The sequence below is a fragment of the Mus musculus genome, chromosome 11 (assembly GCF_000001635.26).
Source record: "Mus musculus strain C57BL/6J chromosome 11, GRCm38.p6 C57BL/6J".
NCBI lineage: Eukaryota > Metazoa > Chordata > Mammalia > Rodentia > Muridae > Mus > Mus musculus.
The window spans coordinates 60,445,408-60,469,108 of NC_000077.6; the positions used below are offsets into that span (position 1 = coordinate 60,445,408).

General features: G+C 49.7%; 1 protein-coding gene and 2 pseudogenes across 2 annotated transcripts; 2 read left to right on the forward strand and 1 right to left on the reverse strand.

Annotated features, from left to right (window-relative positions):
• The first annotated feature begins 40 nt into the window (after positions 1-40).
• Positions 41-2,487, forward strand: Gm12268 (annotated as a pseudogene).
• On the reverse strand, positions 3,707-4,588 carry Gm12267 (predicted gene 12267; annotated as a pseudogene).
• Positions 9,180-23,347, forward strand: Drg2 (developmentally regulated GTP binding protein 2). 2 transcript variants are annotated; one of them, XM_006532153.4, is made up of 13 exons: positions 9,180-9,336; positions 11,144-11,299; positions 14,035-14,124; positions 14,621-14,681; positions 15,380-15,470; positions 15,915-15,987; positions 16,107-16,197; positions 16,767-16,864; positions 17,151-17,227; positions 18,727-18,815; positions 19,426-19,484; positions 22,278-22,331; positions 22,657-23,345. In XM_006532153.4, exons 3-13 carry the CDS (start codon positions 14,053-14,055, stop codon positions 22,741-22,743), a joined length of 852 nt encoding a protein of 283 aa, XP_006532216.1. In that variant the 5' UTR covers positions 9,180-9,336; positions 11,144-11,299; positions 14,035-14,052; the 3' UTR covers positions 22,744-23,345. The 2 variants fall into 2 exon arrangements, with proteins under 2 accessions (XP_006532216.1, NP_067329.1); NM_021354.2 differs by having other exon boundaries at positions 9,184-9,336; positions 11,144-11,304; positions 22,657-23,347.
• Positions 23,348-23,701: the final 354 nt, after the last annotated feature.

Genomic DNA, 23,701 nt, shown 5'->3' on the forward strand with positions numbered 1-23,701 from the left:
GTACTGAGCCAAGTTGAGGAGTCGCAGCTATCAGATCGGTATGGATGCCACAGTGTTGGGTGTGGGTCAGGTGAGGGAAAACACCCTTTCTTCCATCTAGCGTAGCTTATAAGTTCTTGCCTTGATTTCTCTCATAGATTTGGTGGTATGTATGAGTGTTTTGCCTGCATTGTGTCTGTATACTATGTAGTCCCTAGTGTCCACAGACACCAGAAGAGGGTTTTTGGATTCCTCTCAAAATGGAATCTCCTTTCACTGGTGGTTGTGAAAGGCCATGTAGGTGCTGGCAATCAAACCTGGGGTCTCTACAAGTGCAAGTACTTTTAACTGCTAAGCAGTCTTTCCAAACCCCTCATAAATCTCTCATATGCCTGTATGCCACTACCATTTGAATTCTCCCCAGTAAACTTACAGGGTGGCTTCTATAATAAGTTTTATTCCCAGGAATATCTCATTAATCTGTGCCAGAGAGGTGGTGCTGTTTTGGGGTCCACTTAAAGGCTGCAGTCCTCCCTCATAAAAGAGTCAAAAGCTTCTTGTAAAATTATTTTCTAGGGTTCTACCCAGCCTAAAAATTGTTTTATATGGTGGGAGTAACTTGGAATAATGTCTTTACAGACTGAGGTGCCTGGCAGTGCTCAGCCAGCCACTCTACCTTTTGTCTTCTTTCCATTTTGTTAGAAATGAACTTCCTAGCTGGGCAATGGTGGCGCATGCCTTGAATCCCAGCACTTGGGAGGCAGAGGCAGGCAGATTTCTGAGTTCAAGGTCAGCCTGGTCTACAGAGTGAGTTCCAGGACAGCCAGGGCTACACAGAGAAATCCTGTCTGGAAAGACAAACAAACAAAAGTAATGAACTTCCTTAGAAATCTGGAAGGAATTTCTTGGCACACCAGTATTGAGATGGCAAGAGATGAGCCATTATGTGATGGTGTTGGTGTTAGGCCAGCTGATAGAATCGAGCACGAATTCCCTTCACAGCACGAAGGGAATCTCATAGCCCTAAAGCCTGGGTGCTTGGGCTGATTGCAGGCCTGTCCTAGTGTGCTGAACTGGGTGTAAGCAGCAGGCTGTGGGCCTGTCACACCCCACCTCAGTCTGTAAGTTAAGGACACTCAGTCTTATCCCATTAGGCTGTGTCAAGGGCTTCTGCCAGAACATTGGAGTTCCTGGGAAATGGTCTCAAATGTTGAAGAGACTTTAAATTTAAACTGGAGTGCCAAAGAAATACATCCTTGGTCAGCCTGGGCCACAAAATAAGATCCCCTTCTCTAAAATAAAGTTATAGAAAATATTTCCTGGGTTTCTGGGTGCCAGGGTCTGCACTGAAAGAAGGCAGAAGTTGAGTCCGAGTCAGTGCTATTTGTGTGTCTCGGTAACATTTGCCAGTCACCCATTGCAGAAGCAGTTTTTTTAGAAAATTGGTAACAGATGAAAAGGTTTCAGAGAATTGGGTCATTGACAGCAGTGTCGTTTCTGACTGGAATTCGAGCTGCCTAAGTAATCATGGCATGAGCACAACCCGTAAGACATTACAAGAGAAGACTTTGCCACATTCGATTATATACTATATAGGGGTGAAAGCAGTCTGAGAGATCTGAATAGAAAAAGGAATCAAGTTAAAAACTGCAAAGCTAAAGTTGAGCTACTTGGGAGCCATGAGCCACAGAAACAACTCATTATTGAAGTTCCCTATTATGGCAACGACTCTGACTTTGAGGTGCTGTACCAGCAATGCCTTAGGTGCTACAAGGCCTTCCTGGAGAATATTCACTAGCTGGTCCTACCCACCAGCCACTATTGCGCAAATCACACTGCTATGCACACAGGTGGTGGCAGTCCTTAGCCCCTTACCCCATCTGTCTTTTCAGCTGACTTACTGTATATCTTTAAAATAATTGTAGGTGGAAATTAGGTATATGTTCAGAAGGATAAAAACACTTGAGTCAGACAGTTTGAAGTGTGGCTAAGCATTCTTAGACTAACTAAATACATCTGACTTTACTGTAATTACAAAGTAGTGGAATTAGCAAATTTGGAACAAAATAAAAACACAATATAGTAAGAATGAAGAAGGTCCAGGTCAGCCTCTGAGCCCAGCAAGCCTGGGTAGTCTCGTCTATCCTGAGTATGTGCATGGCCAGCAGCCAGTGTGCCGTTTGCTTGCCTTATGCCTCTCTATTCTAGACTCTTATTATGACAATATCACCATCCACAGCAGCCTTCCATTTAACATTGAAAGAGTTTGAGCTCAGACACGCCGAGAGTATTCAGGTATTTGAGAGAGGAGAAGCCAGATGTAATGATGGGCCTGAGACTCCAGCAGGCCGTCCTGGGCTGGACAGGGACATTCTGTCTAAAATGTGAACAAAAATAACAACGGATGGGAGCAACAGATTGATGCAATTAACATTTTCAGTCTTACTTGGTTTTTTGTCTAGATTTTTTAGTGTTGTTTCTATTTGAGCTACTTTGCCTTTAAAAAAAAAAAAAGGAAGAAGCTGGGCGTGGTTGCACACACCTTTAATCCCAGCACTTGGGAGGCAGAGGCAGGCGGATTTCTGAGTTCTAGGCCAGCCTGGTCTACAAAGTGAGTTCCAGGACAGCCAGGGCTATACAAAGAAACCTTGTCTCGAAAAACCGAAAGGAAGGAAGGAAGGAAGGGAAGGAAAGAAAGAAAGAAAGAAAGAAAGAAAGAAAGAAAGGTAAGTGTGCTTAAATATCGGTGTGTTTGTGAGTGTTCTTTCATCAACATTTTTAAAAAGTTACAGGTAAGCACGAGTAACTTTAGAGAATTTTCAGAAAAGTGACCTCAAATTCATATGGATATTTGTCAGAAAAGAATGTGAACTAAACTGGGAAGTTAGCAAATAGAACAGCAAAGAAAATATTTTTCTAAGCTTGCTGTGTGCAGGGCGCTGTGCTAGCTGTGGAGATGCTGCAGATTGCAGAAGCTCCTTCCCCTGAAGGACAAGGCCAACAGTGGCGCACAGCTAGCAAATTCCTCTGATAGTGCAATTGCTTCTTTGTTTTTGCCAGGTTCTCTCTAGTTTCTCAGGCTGCTCTCAAAACTCCTGGGCTCAACTGATCATCTCTCTTCAACCTCCTGAGCCGATGGGGCTATAGATGTGTGCACTGCTGGCACAGCAGAGTGAGTATCTCAATGTGGGGGGTGAAAGGGACAGGGGACAGGGCTTCACTGTGGTGTAAATAAGCTGGCCTCAACCTGCAGTGTGAGGAGCGGGTGTGGCAGCAGTCCCAAGAAGGCGCCAGGGACTGCAGCTAAGTCTTATGACTTGCACCTGACTTCCTCATACACCTGAAAATAAGCCACAACCATCGTGAGAGCTGCGCAGGTGCACCAGGATACTGGCGAATCCATATTTGGTGGAGACATGCCCCTGCTGCCCTGATTAGCTGAAGCTGCGTGCCTGGTGAGATGATGTGGCCTGCTGTGAGTTGATGGGGACTGAGAGTATATAAGAGTGAGAGGCCCGGGGTTTGAGAGGAAGATGAAGAGAGATAAAGTTGAAGCGAGAGAGATGAAGACTGAAGTTTGCTGAATAAACTGCTGTTAGAAGGACTGGTGGTCGTTCTTGCTGGTCGAGAGCAGACGAGACACTGCAGTCCTGCTGCCTCATCCTCAAGTGCTTGGATGACAAATTGCCCCACAGCACCTTTCTAATATATCAATATTTTTTTTTTTTAGTTTCATTATGCTGTTTAATCTAGCATGTTGCCTTGAAAGGCTTGTAGTAGCAAGAGTACAAATACTTCTCCAGCATGTCTCCTAGACACCATTTCACCCACTGCTCTGTTTGGTCGCCAAGCTCTCGTCTCTCTCTTCAGCAATGGTGAGGCAGATTCCCCTTCATGGGGGAAGAGAGATCCATCGTTTGTTACCCTTGCTGATAGAAAGAATGTTGGACAGCCAAGTGGCAATGTGGTTGCCATTGGTATCTTTCACACGAACCACATTAAAAGAGCCAGGATGTCTCTCTTGATGACCACACCAATTCTTCCCAAGTTAGCACCTTCAGTCACCATACACAGGTTCCCAGTGTCAAACTTGATGAAGTCAGTTATTTTGCCCATCTACAAATCAATCTGAATGGTGTCGTTCACCTTGATGAGGGGATCAGGGTATCAAATAGTTGGAGCATCGTGGGTCACCAGATGAGGGATTCCTTTTGTGCCCACAAAGATCTTTCTCACTTTGCACAACTTGGACTTGGCCTCCTCGGGTATAGAACGATGAAGAGCAAAGCGACCCTTGGTGTCATAGATCAGATGGAAGTTCTCTGAAGACCTGTCAGTGCTGAGGACATGCATAAACCCAGCAGGGCAGGTTATGTCAGTCTTGACTTTCCCATCAACCTCAGTGAAGCACTGCATGCAAATCTGTCAGGGCATGTGTCAGTCTCTTCCCTAGAAAAATGATCAGAGCAGGCATTCCCACAGCTTGTGAGCACCACTGGATGGATGGGGAGCAAAGGCACCAGTCAATGTATACAACATTCAATGTTCTGGAGTCAATGCACACTGCAGATGCTCCTTGGAACCACAGCCACGACTGTGATGAGAATGGGACCTAATATCTCACGGACCTGAGCTGAGATGGAAGGCACAGGCATCGCTCAGGGCTGCTAGAACTAGAAGTCTGAAGCCCAGCATCCCATCTCCGGTGCCTCAAAACCAAAACTAAAGGAGCTGAAGAGATGGCTCAGCAGTTAGGAGCACTGGCTGCTCTTCCAGAGGTCCTGGGTTTGATTCCCAGCACCCACATGGTGGCTCATTGTAACCAGAACTGACTGTAACTTCAGTTCCGGATCCGACAACCCTTCTTCTGGTCTCTGCAGGCATCAGGCACACATGTGGTACACAGTCATAAATGCAGGCAAAATACCTGTCACATAAAATAATAATAGGGAGTTAAAATTTAAAAGGCAACTGGCCTTGACAATAGAAGCAAAGGGTTTGGGACTTGAGTGCTCTCGAATAGCTGTCTATCCAAATTTTCCTTTAAAATGTTCCAAGGTTGAAACTCTTACTTATACCTAACAGGAAAATGTAAGTAGCTTCTCATTTGTAGAAAAGTACGTGCTACATTCAAATTTATTGTTACCATTTTTCCTTCTGTGGTCTCAATTTGTTTCATTTCTCCACAGCTCCTCTAGCTGGCATGATGAAGCTGCCCAGTCCTGGCTGTATCCCACCCTTGAGTTCATTTTAAATCCGTCAAGCTATGTGCAGCAGTGCACACCCGCAGTCCTAGCTATTAGAGGAGGATCATGAGTCCACAAGTTCAAAACCAGCTTTGTCATCACAATGAGACGGTGTCTTTTCAAGATTAAGTTCTCAAGTCCCTACACTGGGCTGAATGCAACCTGTTGGTGTTCCGAAAGCCCCCACCATGACTCTGACATGCAACAAAGTTTTGAATGATGATCTGAGTCCCACTGAAAATGAGAAAAGCCCTGGGGCTTGGGGTGTTAGAGCATTAAATGCAGGCTTGTGGTGGAAATGGTACCGACTTTCAATAGTGAAACCTCAGACTAGCACTGGGGCACAGAGGACTAGAGAGACAGATGGCTCTGTCACTAAAATGCTTACTACAGGAATATGATGACCTGAGTTCAGATCTCCAGCATGTTCCTGTATTCCCTGAACCGGGTAGGCAGAAACATGATCCCTGGGGCTTGCTGATCAGCCAGACATTGTCTGTTGTCATCTCCTCCTCCTCCTGCTCCTCCTCCTGCTCCTCCTCCTCCTCCTGCTCCTCCTCCTCTCTCCTCCTTCTCCCTCCTCCTGCTCCTCCTCCTCCTCCTGCTCCTCCTTCTTTTCCTCCTCCTCTTCTCCTCTCTCCTCCTCCCTCCTCCTCCTCCTCCTCCTGCTCCTCCTCCTCCTCCTCTCTCCTCCTTCTCCCTCCTCCTACTCCTGCTCCTCTTCCTCCTCCTGCTCCTCCTCCTCCTCCTCCTGCTCCTCTTCCTTCTCCTCCTCCTCCTCTCTCCTCCTTCTCCCTCCTCCTCCTCCTCCTGCTCCTCCTCCTCCTCCTCCTGCTCCTCCTCCTCCTGCTCCTCCTCCTGCTCCTCCTGCTCCTCCTGCTCCTCCTCCTCCTCTTCCTGCTCCTCCTCCTCCTCCTCCTGCTCCTTCTCCTCCTCCTCCTCCTGCTCCTTCTCCTTCTCCTCCTGCTCCTCCTCCTCCTCTTCCTCCTCCTCTCTCCTCCTTCTCCCTCCTCCTCCTCCTTCTTCCTCCTCTCTCATCTTCTCCTCCTCCTGCTTCTCTTTCTCTTTCTCCCACTCCTCCTCCTCCTCCTCCATCTCCACCTCCCCCTTCCTCTCCACCTCCTTCTTTCTTCCTTTGAGACAGGGTTTCTCTATGTACCTTTGGCTGTCCTGGAACTTGCTCTGTAGATGAGGCTGGCCTTGAACTCAGATTAAAGGCATGCTCTCCTATTGCCTGGTACAGCAAGCTGTAAAATGAATTATTTATTCTAGCTAGCCCACATAAAAGACACAGACTCCTGGTATATTATTTTAAAAGCTGTAAGCCTAGGTTGGGTAGAATTTGAAGTATTCTAACTTACCTCCCAGCTGTATGTCCCTTGTAACTTGCTGGTTATTTTCAGGGTCCATTTCTCCTAGCCACAAGCTCATGATCCATCTCCTCTCCTGACAACTTCATCCTCTCTCTGTCTCCTTCCTCGCTTCTCCATTGTGGCCCCTACCTGTGACCCCAGCCTGGTAATTCAAACTCCACCTCTCTCTATTCTCCCCAGTAATTGGCTATAGCCATTTTATTTAACAGATAGTTTTAAATTGGGGAGCAAGATTTGCACAACAAAGGCTGTTGAACATAGGAATTTGTCTTGGGACAACCATTTTCTTGGGATACAATTTTTAGTATTTGGATAAATAACAGATACTTGCCACCAAGTCTGACCATCCCAGTTGGAGCTCCAGAACCTACATGGTAGAAGGAGAAAGCAGACTCCCAAAAATTGGTCTTTAACCTCCACACAACCATACTTCACCACAAAATAAATAAAATGTAATCAAAAAAATCTTAAAGGCAAAGAGAGAGAAAGACATCAGATGTTAGCCTCTGGCCTACACACACACACACACACACACACACACACACACACACACACACACACACACACACACACACACACATATATTCATCCCTAGCATACAGAGAGTAGCACTGGGCATCACTAGTCTGTAGTCCTTGTCTTATGTGTGATTAGAATCCATCCCATCTAGAACTGGAAGCTCTGGGAGAAGGGATAGGGCTCTTTCTACACCACGTACTGTCCTAAGGCTCCTGATTTGGCAGGTTCTTCTAAGCACTAAACACACGTCAATCACTGTGTTATGTTTGGGTTACATCAGTAACTCAGCAGAATGGGGTTGTTGTGTTGTTGAGTCATGGGCCTTACTGTATTCTGAACATTAACTCTCTGTGTCCTCTGTGGTTTTCTCCAGTGTCTTTGACCTTGCTGAAGTATCTTTTGATGGACAAGTTAAATATGTACATAGAGCATAGTGACCTCTCCCTGTGCAAACCAGCCCCATCTCCACAGATCTGCATGGACAGTGGAGCTCACAGCTGGCTTCCAAGACTTAGGTTTGGAGGAGTCGGATCTTCCTTGAAGGAAAGGCTAGCTGCCTTTTCCTTGATCTTGAGGTAGGCCCAATTCTCGGGCAGGCAGCAAAAACAAAACAAAAAAATTAAGGACCATGGGATCATGAAGCAGACAGCAGAGAAGATGTTAGCATTCTTGGAAATTGAGCCATTTCCCCCAACTGTAAAGTCAAAGTGAGCTTACTTCTGGGGTTACAAGGTGGTGGTAAAAGATTCCAACAGCCATATTAGGAAGGAGTTGATGGAAGGGGTGGGGATAGGGAATAAAAGAAGTGCAAGATACAGGTATATGAATGGAAATGTTATGGGGCTAGAGATGGCCCAGTGCTTAAGAGCACTTGTACTTGCAGAGGGCACAGGTTTGACTCTGGACCCCTATGGTGGGACACAAGCATCCCTCCAGATCCAGGCAATCTGATGCCCTCTTCTGACCTCTGCAGGCAACAAGGAAGACATGCATGTGGTATACACATACATGTAGGCAAAACACTTATACATGGAAAATAAAACATCTTTTAAAATGTTATAACCCATTATTTTGAATGCTAATTGTTTTTTAAAAGGAAATTTGAGGCAGAAGGGACCTGAGGACTTGGGCCTGGGCTTCTCAGGCCTTCTCATCTGCATTGACCACCCCAGCTTCCAAAATGCTCCATCACCTTTTGATACCCACTCAAAACATCATATAAACCTACCACACTTAAATCGTACTACCTTGCAGAAACAGCATACACATCTACTGCATTACCATGAGGGTGTGTAGACTTGGAGTTCACAGCCAGAGCTTCATTCTATCTTGGCACTGTCATTTAACAGCTGTAATTTGCAATACCTATTCGGAAACTGCAATGCAAGCGAGACTGGTGACCCCATGCACTTTGTTCTTGAAACAGACATGTTCGATTCCCAGAACCCACGTGGTTGTTCACCACCGTCTGAAACTATACTTTTAGGAGATCTGGTGCCCTGTTCTGAGCTCCACTGGCACATGCACATGGTGTACATACATATATGCAAGCAAAACACACATAAAATGAATACATCTAATTTAAAAATTAAAAAAACAAAAAAACAATACCCCACATTAAAGCTGGCATTAAGTGCTCTTAACGGCTGAGCCCAGTTTTGAACTTTTCGTTTGCTTTCCTATCTGACACTGATACTAGCTGTGCAACCCAGCTGACTTCAAATTCGCAGCAATCCTCCTGCTCCTGCCTCCTGAGTACTGGGATTAAAGGTTACTCCAGCAGGCTAGACCCCAAGACTCTTTTACTGCCTTTACAAAATGGGAGCCTTAAGACTTTCTGCCCATCTCCTTTTCTGTCACTATCAAAGAGAAAAGAGATTCCCCCTCTGCTTTGCAAACTCAAAGCAGTTTGGGGTCTGGTCCTAACGAACCAAAGTCAAGACCCGGATGCTCATCGCAGCTGGACGAGGTAGGAACGGATGGTATCTGCTCTCCACGTGGTGTGCCCGGACTCCGAATCTCGTAGCACCGGGAGCTCGGGAGGACTCCATTCTTGGTGCGCTTCCTGGTTCTGACTGCTTTGCTTCCGGCATTAGACGTGAGCGCTCAGCGCTGTAAGCTATAGGCAGCGTGAATCTCCGCCGAAGCTGCAACTATGGGGATCTTGGAGAAAATCTCGGAGATCGAGAAGGAGATCGCTCGAACGCAGAAGAACAAGGGTAAGGGCGGGATCGGAGGGGTCTCCCTTTCTACCCTCCTTGTTTTTCTTGTCTGTAAAATGAGGGGACAACTGGAGCCACCACCGAGGCCGGAGAAACACCGGGGAAGTGCCGAGGCGTGCGTGAGGCGGGAGCGGGCACATTCAGCGACGTGATTTCAGGGTTCTTGAGAGATCTGATCTGTGCTGGACTCAGTGTTCAAGTAGAGAAACCTCAGCGCGCACAATAAGCCCGTGACCCAGAAAGGCAGTGTCGGAGATTTTCCCCTAGGGTCCTGGCAGCTGGGCCTTCATGCTGAGAAGGGCAAGAGAAGACATCTCACAAAACAGCTTGTCCCGGCAGACAGGCAGGCGCCAGCGAGCTAGTGTCAAGGAAGTAGGGACTGGAGAATTTGTCCACTACGTTCTTGCTATGTAACCTTGTAAAGTCATGTCAGTTTTTGGCGACCCAATGTCCTCATCTGTGGATAGGGATAACACCCGCTCTGTTGTGGTTCACATGTGCAAAGCCCTTGCCAGAGTGATCACCTAATATTTAAAGTAAACCACCCCAAATACACAACACCAAGGAAGCATCAAACTGTGAGGGTTGGGGATCAGTGGAGAGGTGGGACTGCCAAGCAGTGTCTAGCCTTGGTGCTTTCCCGAGTCTTGAAGAAATGTGGTGACAGAGTTAGTGCTGCTGCCCTTCCTGTTCGGATGCACAAGGCTAAGTGACCTTTCCAGGCAGTAATGGCAGGGTGGGATTGATCTGACTTAAATTCAGGCAACAGCAGGTTCATAGGTCCTGAGGCAAGGATAAAGTCAGAGAAGGGTGGAAGGAGTTGGGGCAGGACAGCTGAGGTCCTCAGTCTCAACCATGTCCCTGCTATCATGCGGATTCGGTAAGACCTGAAACAGAATTCCTTCTCAGTAACTTAACCCTGTTCCCCAGAATTTGGAAGCAGTATGGTAACCCTAACAATACTTTTTTTGGTTTGGTTTGGTTTTTGGTTTTTCGAGACAGGGTTTCTCGCTGTAGCCCTGGCCGTCCTTGAACTCACTCTGTAGACCAGGCTGGCCTTGAACTCAGAAATCCGCCTGCCTCTGCCTCCCAAGTGCTGGGATTAAAGGCGTTCGCCACCACGCCCGGCCTGACAATACTATAAAGGAGAAGGAAAAGGGACAGGTGTACAGTGAAACAGTCTGTTCTCCCTCCATGAGTGCTGGGTGATGTCAGGAGAACTAAGCACAAGGTACCCATCCTCTGCCTGGGGCCGCAGTGATGGGACGTGTGCAGGGAGGCTGTGTGGCCTCCTGGATTCCGTCAGGGGCTGATCACAGCATGGCAAATTTGTGTATGCCACAGTGTCCCCTTCTTCCATGAAGTGGTGCACCACATGGAATTCCAGCACTACAGAAAGTGCCCTGTGTCCATAGAGAAGCAGGGCAGACCTGAGGCCTTCAAGCCTGACCCAGGTTTTCTCTGGACGTCTTCAGGATGTGACAAGTCACGAATTCAGGAACTTCCCGGCTGTTCGGAATTGGTTCGTGATCTTTAGGGCAGCTACCAGGAGAGAGTAAAGCTCCAGAGTGAGCAGAGAGCAGCCCTGTGACCTTCTGTCTGCCTCAAGTACCATTAGTGCTGCCCATCCGTGCTCCTTAGGATGCTGAGATACCAGTGGGGTACCAGGGGAACCCTTGAGGTCTCCTTGAGGTGATTGTTGTCTGGTCTTGATGTTCTCAGCACTTGGCCCTATGTGGGTCCCCACCTGACCCTCCAGGTAGAGACCCTGACACTTGTTCCTGTCTTGTTTTCCATCCTCCAGCCACCGAGTACCACCTGGGCCTGCTGAAAGCAAAACTGGCCAAGTATCGGGCCCAGCTCCTGGAACCATCCAAATCCGCCTCATCCAAAGGAGAGGGCTTTGATGTCATGAAGTCAGGTGATGCCCGTGTGGCACTGATTGGCTTTCCCTCTGTGGGTAAGGTCAGTGATGGTCTCTGTGGACCTTGGGGAGAACAATAGAGGGTCACTTACCTACAGCATGCCCATCCCTACCTCCCCTCAAAGTCTTACCTCCCTATCGCCCTAACTTAGAGGTTACTCTTTCTTCTCCTTAGCAGGAATAGTTGGCCTTCCAACTGAGCCAGTGGCACACAGTGTGTACCTTATGCTGGGCATTGGGCCCGATACTGGGATGCCCATCCCTACCTGCACATACTTCCTCTCAGAAAAGACAATTTGAGCAAATTCAGGTGTCACTTAGTTGGTTTTAAGCTCCAAGGAAGTCCAAGGTCCTTCAAGACATGTCTGGGTAGCTGAAGGCTTCTCTAGTGAGTGGTTGGTGTATCAGAGGTCCTAACCGATGTGAGGGAGCTTGCTGAGAGAGGCCCTTCAGGGGAAGCCTGCCTGTAGACATTGGGAGAGCTGGGCTATCTGCCCAAGTGAGCATCAGGAGAGCGGAGGTGATGAGAGTCAAGAGAAGTTGGGCCTCAGAGCTAGCACACAGACTGGCTACAAGTGAAGTGATGATGTCACTGTGGAGTCTTCTAGAAAGTTTCTTCTGGAAAGTGGTTCAGTTTAATGTCCTATCTTGACTCACATTTTATGTGGTATGATTAAGTAAGCATCTTTGCCAGGGCAGATAAGGTTTTAATACATTTCAAATACGTGCCACACTGGATGTCAGAGAACTTAAAAGAGTCAGTTCTTTCCTTCTACCTTATGGGTCCATAGGATAGAACTCAACTTGTCAGGCTTGGTGGCAAATACTTTGTATCTGCTGAGCCATCTTGAGAGACAATAGGTTTTTAATGCTAGAATGATCTTGGATTTTTGTTGTTGTTGCAGAGAGTTGCCAGAGTCCTGATAACTGTTTCTTTATTGGTAACACTGTTACCTGAGGAAACACCCTTGTTACAACCCATGCATTAAGGGCAAGCTGTTGTCTGTGTCCATGCTTGGATTCATAGCTCTTTTAACTTCTACTAACCTGGCTTCCCTCACCATATTCACCTGCCCTGTTCCCCTGATTCTAGGCAGCCCCAGCATACTTTGGTTTTTACTTTTTGTTTTGGTTCAAGGCCCGTGTCTCACTGTGTAGCTCTGCAGGGGCTGGAATTGGCTCTGTAAATCAGGCTGACCTCAAACTCAAACTCACAGTGACCTACCTGTCTCTGCCTCCTGAGTGCTAAGATTAAAGGTGTGCCTCACCTTGTCTAGCCCTGATTTTTAGTTTTATTTTTCTCTATTCACATGTGTGTGGGTACATGTGTTTGAGGGTGTTTGTTTGTGCACGTGTATATGTATAGGGGTGGAGGCTAGGACAATATCCAGTGTCATTTCTCAGGCTCTCCACCTTGGTTTTTGGTTTTTGTGGAGGTTTTTTTTTTTTTTTTTTTAGATTTATTTATTTATATCTCTGAGTACTCTGTCTGCATGTACACCTCTATGCCAGATGAGGGCATCAGATCACATAGATGGTTGTGAGCCACCATGTGGTTGCTGCCAATGGGATTCAGGACCTCTGGAAGAGCAGCCAATGAGTGCCCTTAACTGCTGAGCTATCTCTCTAGCCCCTCCACCTTGATTTTTAAGAAAGATCTCTTGCTGGCCTAGACCTTGTCAAGTAGACCAGGCTTTCTGACCCAATCCTAGGAACTCCCCCTGCCTCCACCTCCCCGGTGGAGATTATGGGACCACTCCTAGGTTCTTTACATGAGTGCTATGGGAGCATACACTTTACTGATTCGGCTCCTAGCCCCAACTCCACACCCCCTTTCAGTCCTGGGCATTTCGGCCTTGTGCCCCTGAGCCACAGTCCCAGCCCGATGATGTGATGACCTTGATGTTTCAGTGCAGTCCTAGCTTTGGAACTGTCTGCTTCAGCACAATCCCACCATGTGTCCCTCAGCCAAACCTCGCTCCAGAGGCCTGTCTCATCTGACCTACTCCCTGCCCTAGTCTAGGATCTGCCATTTCTCCGAGGAGGCCTGGTTTCCTTTTGGGGGGAATGGTTGTGGAAACCAAGACTGAGGCGCTGGCTTACTTGTTAGCAGGTTTGCTGGTATACAGATAATATATCAGAGCAAAGATGGGCACAGGAGGCTGCCCATCCCAAAGCAGCGCTCCAGAGCGGATGAGCCACGGCACCTGTTCTTGGGTACTTGCTATAGGCTACGCATATTTTATTTGTTTTTTCCCCCTCTATAATTAGTGTGTCCTCAAAAGAAAGTGTGCCCCTAACGAGTCCTGTCTTACAGGGTGGCCCATCTGATCTAGGATCGGGAATGTGCCCAAAGGTTAGCCTTCAGCATCATCACTGTGCATGGTGGCAGCCAGGGCTCTCAGCACCAACTACTCTCTATGTGCAGTTCCCCGTACAGCCCCAGAGCAGCGGCATGCTCAGAATTCTAGGCTCACTAGGACAGTAGAGCCGGAGAAAGGCTCCTGGAACAGGCGGGGAGAGCTTGGGAGGCAGGTCCCTTACCTGAGACAGTTGTGAGGCCTCCAAAGACCATGGACTCTGGTGCCAGTCCGTGTTTGTGGGCTAGAGACCATGCTTTGTCTGAAAAGTTACTCTGTACACTCGGCCAAGTCCTCAATCTAAGGTCAAGGAAGGCTCCTACTCTGTCCACTCACAGAGACTTACCCAGGAAACTGAGTTAAGACTCCTTTGGGCAGTGGCCTTTTTTTTTTCCTTTCTCTCTCTCCCAGTCCACCTTCTTGAGTCTGATGACCTCTACAGCCAGCGAAGCTGCGTCCTATGAGTTTACCACCCTGACGTGCATCCCTGGGGTCATTGAAGTAAGTAGACTGTGCCGGGCCCATGTGAAAGAGGGGTGCTTGTGTTTGCATTTGTCAAGTGCTCCTTATATAAGCATCTGAGGTAGCTGTCCCTATGTGGGGATACCCTGCAGTACTGGCCCTTCTGGGGACCTGAGAAGTACCTGGCTGACCTCACTTGTCCCAGTAGATCAGGCCGGCGTATGGCAGCTCTGCTTGGTGCCTCTCTGTTCTTTGCCCTCTGCACATCTGGCTCCAACCCCTGACTGCTGCCTGGCTGCTTCCTTACCCCTCTGTATAGCCTCAGACTTCAGCCTTGCTTGCCTGGGTATCAGGCGTTGCAGCCTTGTGTCTCCATATGAGCTGATTAATTGATTACATGGCAATGTGTTCTGTGGGTTTTCCCTGGCATCTCTAGCTCCTAGATGGGGTAGCCTATGCCAGGCTGAAATGATGGGGCCCTGACTTGGCCATAGTTGGCACCAGCCTTACCTCACCCTTCTCTTCTGTTTCCCAGTACAAAGGTGCCAACATCCAGCTCTTGGACCTTCCTGGAATCATTGAAGGAGCAGCACAAGGTGGGAGCAGGGTAGGGCGTGGGAGGCAGGTTGGAGTTCTGTTTCTGAGTGTTGAAAATGGATGGGGCTGTCATGGAGACCACCTGTGGACCCCCTAGTCCTGGTACCCTTGCTTTCCAGACAGGACAGGCTATACAGTTCAGATGCTGGTGTCATATTCACTTGGTGATCTTGATCCAGGGGTTGAATGCTTATCTTCACAGTGGGCATCGTCACACCAAATTCACAGCAGTGTTAAGGAGTAAATGAAGAAGTGTTCATGAGGCTTGGCTGGGCCTAGTGCAGGACGGGAGAGAAGGTCATTGTCATTCCCTGTGACCTCCCAGGGTAACGAAGGTTACCCTGCCATTCCATTCAAGGTGCTGACTTCTAGAACCAGTCTCAGCTGAGCTAAGGTAGTACTCACCTGCATTCCTAGCACTCAGGAGGCAGAGGCAGGAAAATCATGAGTTCAAGACCAGCTTAGGCTACATAAGTGAACCTTGTCTCAAAGAACATAAACTAAATCAGACTCCTTGAATTAAACACCTCATGGATTTCCCCAATGCAAAGAAAAACCGTAGCACAGAGCAGAATATAACCGGAATGATGAGGGTCTGGAAGGGCCTGGAGTCTAAGGTGTTTCAGGCTGCATAATCACATTGTCCTACCTCTTGCCTATGCCATATTGAGACGTAGCCTTCCCTCTACCTGTGCAGGCCGAGGCCGTGGCCGGCAGGTGATTGCCGTAGCACGCACAGCTGATGTCGTCGTCATGATGCTGGATGCCACCAAGGGAGATGTGCAGAGGTCTGTGCAGCAGGGCAGGCGAATCCACAGGGCTAGTCCCATGTATCTCTGGCTCAACGGGTCTATGTCTAACCTAGCCACCACTCAGCCTAAATGTCCTCTCCACTAGGTGGTGTCTAGCTAGGATTGGGGATCTTAGGCTCAGGTAGAAGGGATACAGGCTAGCCTTGGCTGTTGCCCATCCCTGCTGTCAGAGCAGCACACAAGCCTGTCTCTAGCAGTAAAGCCTCTGGGAGCTCCTCGCCTTCCTCTAGGCACCCATGAGGGCACTGTCTAGCCTCTGCTTCAGAAGCTCCACCACAGTTTTGGGATGTTGGGTTGCTAGGGAATGGGCCAGGAGAGGGAACTGGCTTCTGTCTATGCAATCAGGGCTGGGTAGGCCATGAGGATGCTCTGTGACTTGCTTAGAAACAGCCTGTGAAGGCTCACTCAGCCTTTGCCTAGGTCCCTGCTGGAGAAGGAGCTGGAGTCTGTGGGTATTCGCCTGAACAAGCATAAGCCCAACATCTATTTCAAGGTATGCTCTCACACTCTACCCAGGGGCAGCCTGGGAACTACCCGGCCCTCCACAAGGGATGGGTAACTGATGTTGCTGCCCCTTCAGCAGCAGCTTTCCCTGCCTCTCTGTTGTTCCAGCCCAAGAAAGGTGGTGGCATCTCCTTTAACTCAACAGTCACACTGACACAATGCTCTGAGAAGCTGGTGCAGCTCATCCTACATGAATACAGTATCCTTCCAGGAAGGGCCACCTAGCCTGGGGGCAGCTGACGGGGCTCAGGACCCAGCCACATACTTGGCAGTTGGCCTCCTGATTCCTTGTTGGATGTTCAGGTGTCCAGATGATAGCTAGAAGAAAGACAGAATGCCCTGGGCAACTGTCCTGAGAACTATGTTCTCTGGCTTGGAGAAGAAGCCGGGCCTGTGTTTGCATCTGATAGTGGGTGCTAGAGGATGGGGCAGGGCTCCAGAGGCAAGAGATGGCAGTGAGTGAGGCCAGGCAGAGGCAGGATTCGACCTCCAGTGTTCACTTGGTGCTGCTGGGATAGCCTGGGCTTCCAGGTGCTATCTCACTCCTGACAGCAAAAATTCAAGTCGTCTGTTGGTTTGGTTTTTGTATTTTGTGGTTTAGGGAATAGACATGAGAGGTTTTCTCAAGCCTTCGGAGCTTGTAGAACTTCAGAAGCAGACTGTGGGCAGGTCCCTGTGGCCAGTGCATTGTACTGCTTGGCCCCCCACTAAAAGGCACATTCGGACTCCATGCCAGTACACAGCTTGCCCTTAATCTGAGCTACTCAGAGATCTTCAACGCCGAGGTACTCTTCCGAGAAGACTGCTCTCCAGACGACTTCATCGATGTGATTGTGGGCAACCGGGTGTATATGCCCTGCCTCTATGTAAGTGGTGCAGTGGCCCAGGCCACGGGGCTCTTCTCTGAGTGTGTCTCTTGCACTTCAGTGACCCAAATGGCTCCCACACACTTCACTAGTCTGCTGAGAGGAACTGAGAGCCAGGGCTGTCCCCATATCACCTCCCCTGCCTCCGTGGCTGCTGGAGTCTTTATTAGAGGGATGGCGAGCTGGAAACCAGGGTTCTTTTTAGGGGAAGTTTCTTAAGGGCAGGTGTTACCTATCATTAAGGCACTGCCCCTGGCATGACTGTTCCTCTGTAATCCAATCTCAGGTGTATAACAAAATCGACCAGATCTCCATGGAAGAAGTAGACCGTTTAGCTCGAAAGCCCAACAGTGTAGTTATCAGGTAAGAAAGTGGCTTCTTGCCACCCCACTCTCCTTTCAGAGTGTTTGCTTGTTTTGAAACAAGGTCTCTGCATGGCTCTGGCTGTCTTGGAACTCACTGTGTAGAGGAGGCTGGCCTTGAACTCAGATATCCACCTGTCTCTACTTCCTGACTACTGGGATTAAAGGCGTGCATCACTGTGTCCTGACTTTAAGAGTTCTAATCCCAAGGGATAGGGCCCCGGCAAGCCACCTCAGTTTGGAAGATAGCTGGACCCCCAGCTCCTGTGAGTCACATAGCCTAGCATCCCCTCTCAAGAGAGAGTTTGAGGCTCAGGAGCTTCGGGCAGGGCTCCCATGACTGCTGGGTGAGTGAAGTCTACCTTGGCCCCACTTCCTGCTCTTCTTTATTTATTATGTGGATGGTGTGTGACTCTGGCCAGCAGTAAGTGGCTCACTTGATGATACTGTGCACCCTGCAGAGCTCCTTTTCCGGGGGGGGGGGGGGGTTGTACTAAATCGTCTGCTTCTCTGTCTCCCTCCATCAAACCAAGTGTTCTGATGACTTCCCTAAAGGCCTGGCTTGTGGGAGCAGGTGACAGCGGAGGGCTATCTCCTAGACACTGCAGCTGCAGCAAAGGGCAATATCTGTCCTGCTGTTCCCCAGATACTTTGTACCGCCTAAGACATACTCATCCTTGGTACTGGGAGATGGTCGCCCTTCCCTGCTTGTACTTAACACAGCATCCAGGGCCACCTGAGCCTGGCTGTCCCAAAATCTGGGTTCCTCTGTTATAGTTAGGGTTTTCATTACTGCAGTGAAACACCATGATCAAAAAGCAACTTGGGAAGGAAAAGGTTTATTTTGGCTTACACTTCCAGATGATAATCCACCATTGGAGGAAGTCAGGCCGGAGCCTGGAGGCAGAAGCTGGTGCAGGTGCCATGGAAGGGTGCTTCTTACTGGCTTGCTTCCCCTGGCTTGTTCAGCTTGCTTTCTTATAGAACCCAGTAGCACTAGCCTAAGGATGGCACCACCCACAGTGGGCTGGGCCCGCCACCATTGATCACTAATTGAGAAAATGCCTTATGATCTCGTGGAGGCATTTCCTCAACTGAGGCTTCCTCTCTTATGATTCTAGCTTGTGTCAAGTTGATACACAAAACCAGCCAATATATGTTCCCTCGGTATTCTGAGATCTCCTGTGGGTAGCCCTGTTCCTTAAGCAATCCATCTTTCTTTAGGGAAATGTGAGCATGCCCATGATCCCAACACAGCAAGCCTCTGTCCCTGTAACATACCATGGATTTCCTTTAACATGCAGCCAGACTGGTCCATGGGAGGATGTGGAGTTCTGTGGTTATGATGCCGGGTAACCAGAGGCAGAGCTGGCATCATGATAACTTGCTTGTTAACAGTGTTAATGATGGCAGGGCCACATTGGCCTTAGTACTCTCTGACAATAGAGACTTGGCCTTTGAGCACCAGGCCCTGCCTACCTGACACTGCCTTCCCTGTAGTTGCGGTATGAAGTTGAACCTCGACTACCTGCTGGAGATGCTGTGGGAGTACCTGGCCCTCACCTGCATTTACACCAAGAAGAGAGGACGTGAGTCGAGGATGACAGCTCAGAAATGAGCCTCCCCCAGCTTTCCCAGGGCTGCCGGCCTGTTTGTGCTGTGCAGGGGTCTCCATGGTAGTTTGTCTGTTAGAACGGACCCTGCTCTTGTCTCCGAGCAGAAGACCTCGGCCTAAGGTCACGTGGCAGAGATGCTGGCTGTCGGGCAGCTGGTGGGGAAGCTGTGCCAGGTCCCCACTGCCATAGCAGCATTGCTCTCTGGCTCTCCCCCCACAGAAACAGGACTCTCGTTAGGGTCCTTACTCTGCCTCCATCCCTGCTACACACTGCTTACCTGAATGTGGGGCAGTTTGTGGTAACCCTGCCCTTGTAAGCTAGGAGGGGCTATGGCTTCCCAGCTAGGCTCCAGCATTCATTCACCCTGCCTATTTAGCCCACACATTCCATGGCACCGCTCTGGGGATGTAATGAATGACAGCATGACATAGCACGAGATTCTGTGCTGAAGGTATGCCAGACAGTAAGGAGCAAGGCTGGGGGCCTGGGAGATAGAACAGGTCTCTGAAACCAGGGCCCCACTATAAAGGAAGCTGATCTAGAACAGAGAGAGACTGGTTGACATGCCTTCCTCTCCTTACAGAGAGACCGGACTTCACAGACGCCATCATTCTCCGGAAAGGGGCCTCTGTTGAACACGTGGTAAGTTAAAAATCTACTTGAATGGCCAGAATGAGGCCTGAGCTGTGTTTGTTCCAGCCAGGATAGGGAGAGGTGAGGTGAAGCAGGCTTGCCTTGGCTTACCTGCCTATTGGACACTGGAGACAGGTTCTCCCCGTGAGATGGGTGGTGGTGGTGGTGGAGAAGGTGGACCTCTCTTTTCCTGTCATGTAGGGTTGGGTAACAGCTAGCTGCAGGATGGCTAAGATCACATTGAATAAGATTCAACTGACCACCTGGCACTGAAAAGGTGCCAGTGAGCAGTAGTCTTTGTCTTTCCGCTCCTGATGTCATAGAGTTGGTTGTCAATAAAGGAGAACTGCCACCTTTTCACCCTTGCTGTTACGATATATTCCAATTTCTCTAGTGTGTGTGGAGCTAAGCCTGGAAAAGGCCAGCTTTCTCCTCTCCCCTGGTGGCAGAGCTGTCGCTCAGAGTCACTACCTCCTGTGGCCACCATTCAGCCCCCAAGGGCTCCCGGGGCCTGACTATTCTGCCTTGTTCCCCAGCTGCTTACATCCAGGATGGCTGTGGCTGCTTCCTGCCCCAGCGTGCATTCATTGAACGTCAGCTCCAAATGTCTTCCCAGAGCTTAACAGAGTTCAGGCTTCTGTCCACAGAGCTTAGCTGTTACGTGTGGGTCTGTGGTCTGCTCACATGTAGTTCAGGAAGAAGTTTGGAGGGCATGGACTGAGGTATCCTGGAGTCCAAACTAAGACTGAGTACAGATTTGAAGGAACATCCCAGTCAGGAGTTTGTGGTTTTGGGCATAAGAGTCCCTTTCCATGTCAGAATTGCTGTCCAAATCCCCCTGAGTAGAGTCAAGCCACACAGCCATGGTCCTGAGTTCATTTCATTGGTTTTCTTTTCCCTCATCCCTGTTATTTCTCAGGATCTGTTTTGTGGGGGCAGGGAACCAGCCATTCCTGCAGTCCTCAGAAAGACAGTGGTAGGCAAGCCAGTATTCCGCTCTCATTCAGCCTTTCATTTGGCCAGTCTAGCCTGAGCCACCAGGGTACCAGCCTTGTGGTACTTGGACACACAGCTAGGCTAGTTACCTCTCCTGGGCCCAGGTTTCATAGCCATGGGCTAGGGAGGGTTGAGAGTACTCCAGCCCATTCTGGAGCCATGGCTGTAGTGCCCCCTGCTGGGATCTTAGTGAGCTGCAGACTTGGGTGCTGGTCCTTCTGGAAGAGCATGGCATGTTCCACCTCAGACCAAGCTGCTTGTCTAGAGTAAATTGGCTCTCACCGTATGTGGTAGAGAGAGCAGGTCACCAGGAGGAGGGCATGGTGTGAGTCTGGAAAGGGCCCAGGGGCAGAAGCAAAGGCAAGGGAACAGACATAGGCATCAGGCCCTCAAAGAAGAGGTGGGGGGGGAGGGCTGCGAGAGGACCTTGGACCTTTGCTCAGAGCCTGGACTTTGTCCCAGAAAAGCCTTCCCTGTGAGGAAATGGCCTGTCCCAGCTCTGAGGTATGCATTGCAGCCAAGATGCTCGCTGAGACCAGAAGAGCAGCCAAACTTGCAAGGACACCCAACTCTTCCTCCTGTGCCCCAGTCATCAGGGGATGACAGACCCCCAGAGCCTTTGTGATACACCTGCCTTGGCCCTGTGGGTGAGCATTGGTGGCTTGTCTAAGATAGGCAAGGAGCCCTGAGCAGAAGACTCTGAGGAGGGCCCTTCCCATCTCTCATACACTTGTGTTTCTCTTAAAGAATTACTGGGAAGGGCCCCTGTCATGCAAAAGGTACCTGGTAAACCTGTGTAAATGGGCCCTGCTAGAATTGTCCCTTCTGCCAGACACTGCATAGTAAGACTTATGGCAAACAGCAGGGGAGGAGTGCTCCCTGTCAGGGTTTCAAGTGGACATTAGGGGTGCTAGACTATGTTTTTAGATTACTGGTGACATTTTTTTTTTTTAAATGATGAGCTCAGCACTTGGGAGGCAGAGGCAGGCGAGTTTCTGAGTTCGAGGCCAGCCTGGTCTACAGAGTGAGTTCCAGGACAGCCAGGGCTATACAGAGAAACCCTGTCTGGAAAAACAAAACAAAACAAACAAACAAAAAAAAAAGATGAGCTGACCAAACTAACTTAAAAACTCATTTGTAGGTCAGAGCTGACCTCTAGGCCCACAGTTGTTCACTGTCTGGCCTTGGGATAGGGGTGTTAGGAATTGGTTGTTGTGTTTGGTACTAGCAATGAGCTGACTTACCATATCTGTTCAGGAGGTATTCCTGTAGGCCTGGGCCTGTAACATTTAGGCACACCCGGGAGGTGGAATGACATCGCATGGTCCGTTCACAGGCACTTCCACTGTGGTGCTCTCACTGTAGCAACCATATTCTGGAGCGATTGCCAGCTGCCCCTCATGTGGCCTTCATCCCACCCAGGAACACCGAGGGATCTAGGTTGGGTCCATGAGAGGAATGGGGTGGGATATGCAAGGTGCTCTAGGACACAGCTGGAGTTGGGAGGCTTGAGAGACAGTGGCAGGGTGGGTGTTCTAGAAAAGCCTTCCCGACCTTTTCTAAGGGAACATGTGTGCGGTTGTCCAGAAGAGGCAGTCGGAGGGCTATACCTGCAGAAACGTTCCTGGGTGTGATTTCAAAGCTGCTTAGAGCTGGGTGTGGGTAGGGTGAAGCAAAGGACCATGCTTATGGGGCCTATGGCTGCCTTACTCATGGCTTGGACTGTCAAAGTACCTCATGTGGGATGGCTGCTCAGCACAGGGCCCAGTTTCAGGGCCTCATCTCCCTGACTTTCCTGTCCCATAGTGCCACCGCATCCATCGGTCACTGGCCAGCCAGTTCAAGTACGCCTTGGTGTGGGTAAGTCTGGGCAGGAGCTGGGTGGCAGGCTAGACCCAGCATCCTCAGGGTTAGGCTCAGCACAACATTCCCAGCAGCAGCACTGCCCCTCTGCATTGGGGACCCTTGTGTCTGTCTGTCCTACCCCATGAATAACCAGAGTTGGAAGTAGGTCTCTCCATCTCTAAGACTTAAGTGGGATCTGTCCCTGCCTAGGCCCACAGAGTTTGCACTGTAGGAGCTCCTACTTCCTTGGCATTTACCCCCTCCCCCTGCATCCTGCTGTCGTCCTCTGCAGCCTTGGCCACCCAGAGACTAACGTGTCCCCTCTGCCCTCTTCCATCAGGGTACCAGCACCAAGTACAGCCCACAGCGGGTAGGCCTGACCCACACTATGGAGCATGAGGACGTCATCCAGATTGTGAAGAAGTAGTCACGACACCTTCCTGCAGCTTGGCTCCCGGGAACTCGGCCTCCCTGGAACACACAAACGGGAAAAGTACAAACATAAACCCCAGGAAGCGATTCTTGAGTGGCTGATTCATGAGCTCCTTCAGAAACAGTGTTGGGCTAGGCAAAGCTGGGGACCAGGGCTTTGCTGAGGACATTCCCTATAAAGCCTGTGCCTGTGGCAGGCTTACTCAGCAGCCTACAGCCTGTGTCCATGCCCTGTGCCCCTTCCGGGCACTCAAGGAGCTTAGTTACCCACATCCTCCCAGCCAGACCTAAGCTGACCCTGGCTCAAGTAGGGTCCCTGAGGCTCCTGAGAACAACTCTAGCACATAGTGGCCTCAGGATGAAGCCTCCCACAGGTCCTCCCAACACAGGGCTGTCCCTCATGGAAGCCAGGGCCCAGCCAAAGTGTCCTAAAGTGCCTCCCCCTTGGAGCCCCTCCCAGAACAGCCTCCTCCTGCCTGGGTGGGACCTCTGAGTCTGGCTCCATTTCCTTCTAAGCTCCTATGTCTGCCCTCCTTTCTGAAATAAAATTAAAAAAAAAAAAAAAGGGGTGCGGGGAAGCGGTTCCTTCCCAGACCAGACTTAGGGAACTTGTGTTTCTGTGCTTGGTCCAGTGGGAATGGGGAGTGGGACAGCAGGAACCTGGAAAGGAATGGGCATAGCTTGGGCTTCTGAGGGACTGGCCTGGGCCTGGGTAACCAGAAAAAGGCAGAATCTGCCCAGCACAAGACTGCCTAGAGGCTGTAGGTCCCCTCTGCCCCCCATGGCCTTTCTAGAGGCCAGCATCCGCTGCCAGAGTAGATGGCATCCTTAGGACGCCCTTGAGACTGTTAGATTCACAAAAGGCTTCTCTGAGTGCAGGGCAGCTGATGCTCAGGCAGCCGGAGGCCCCGATGGTGCTGGCTAGGTCCTGTGCTTCTCTGTAGACAGTGCAC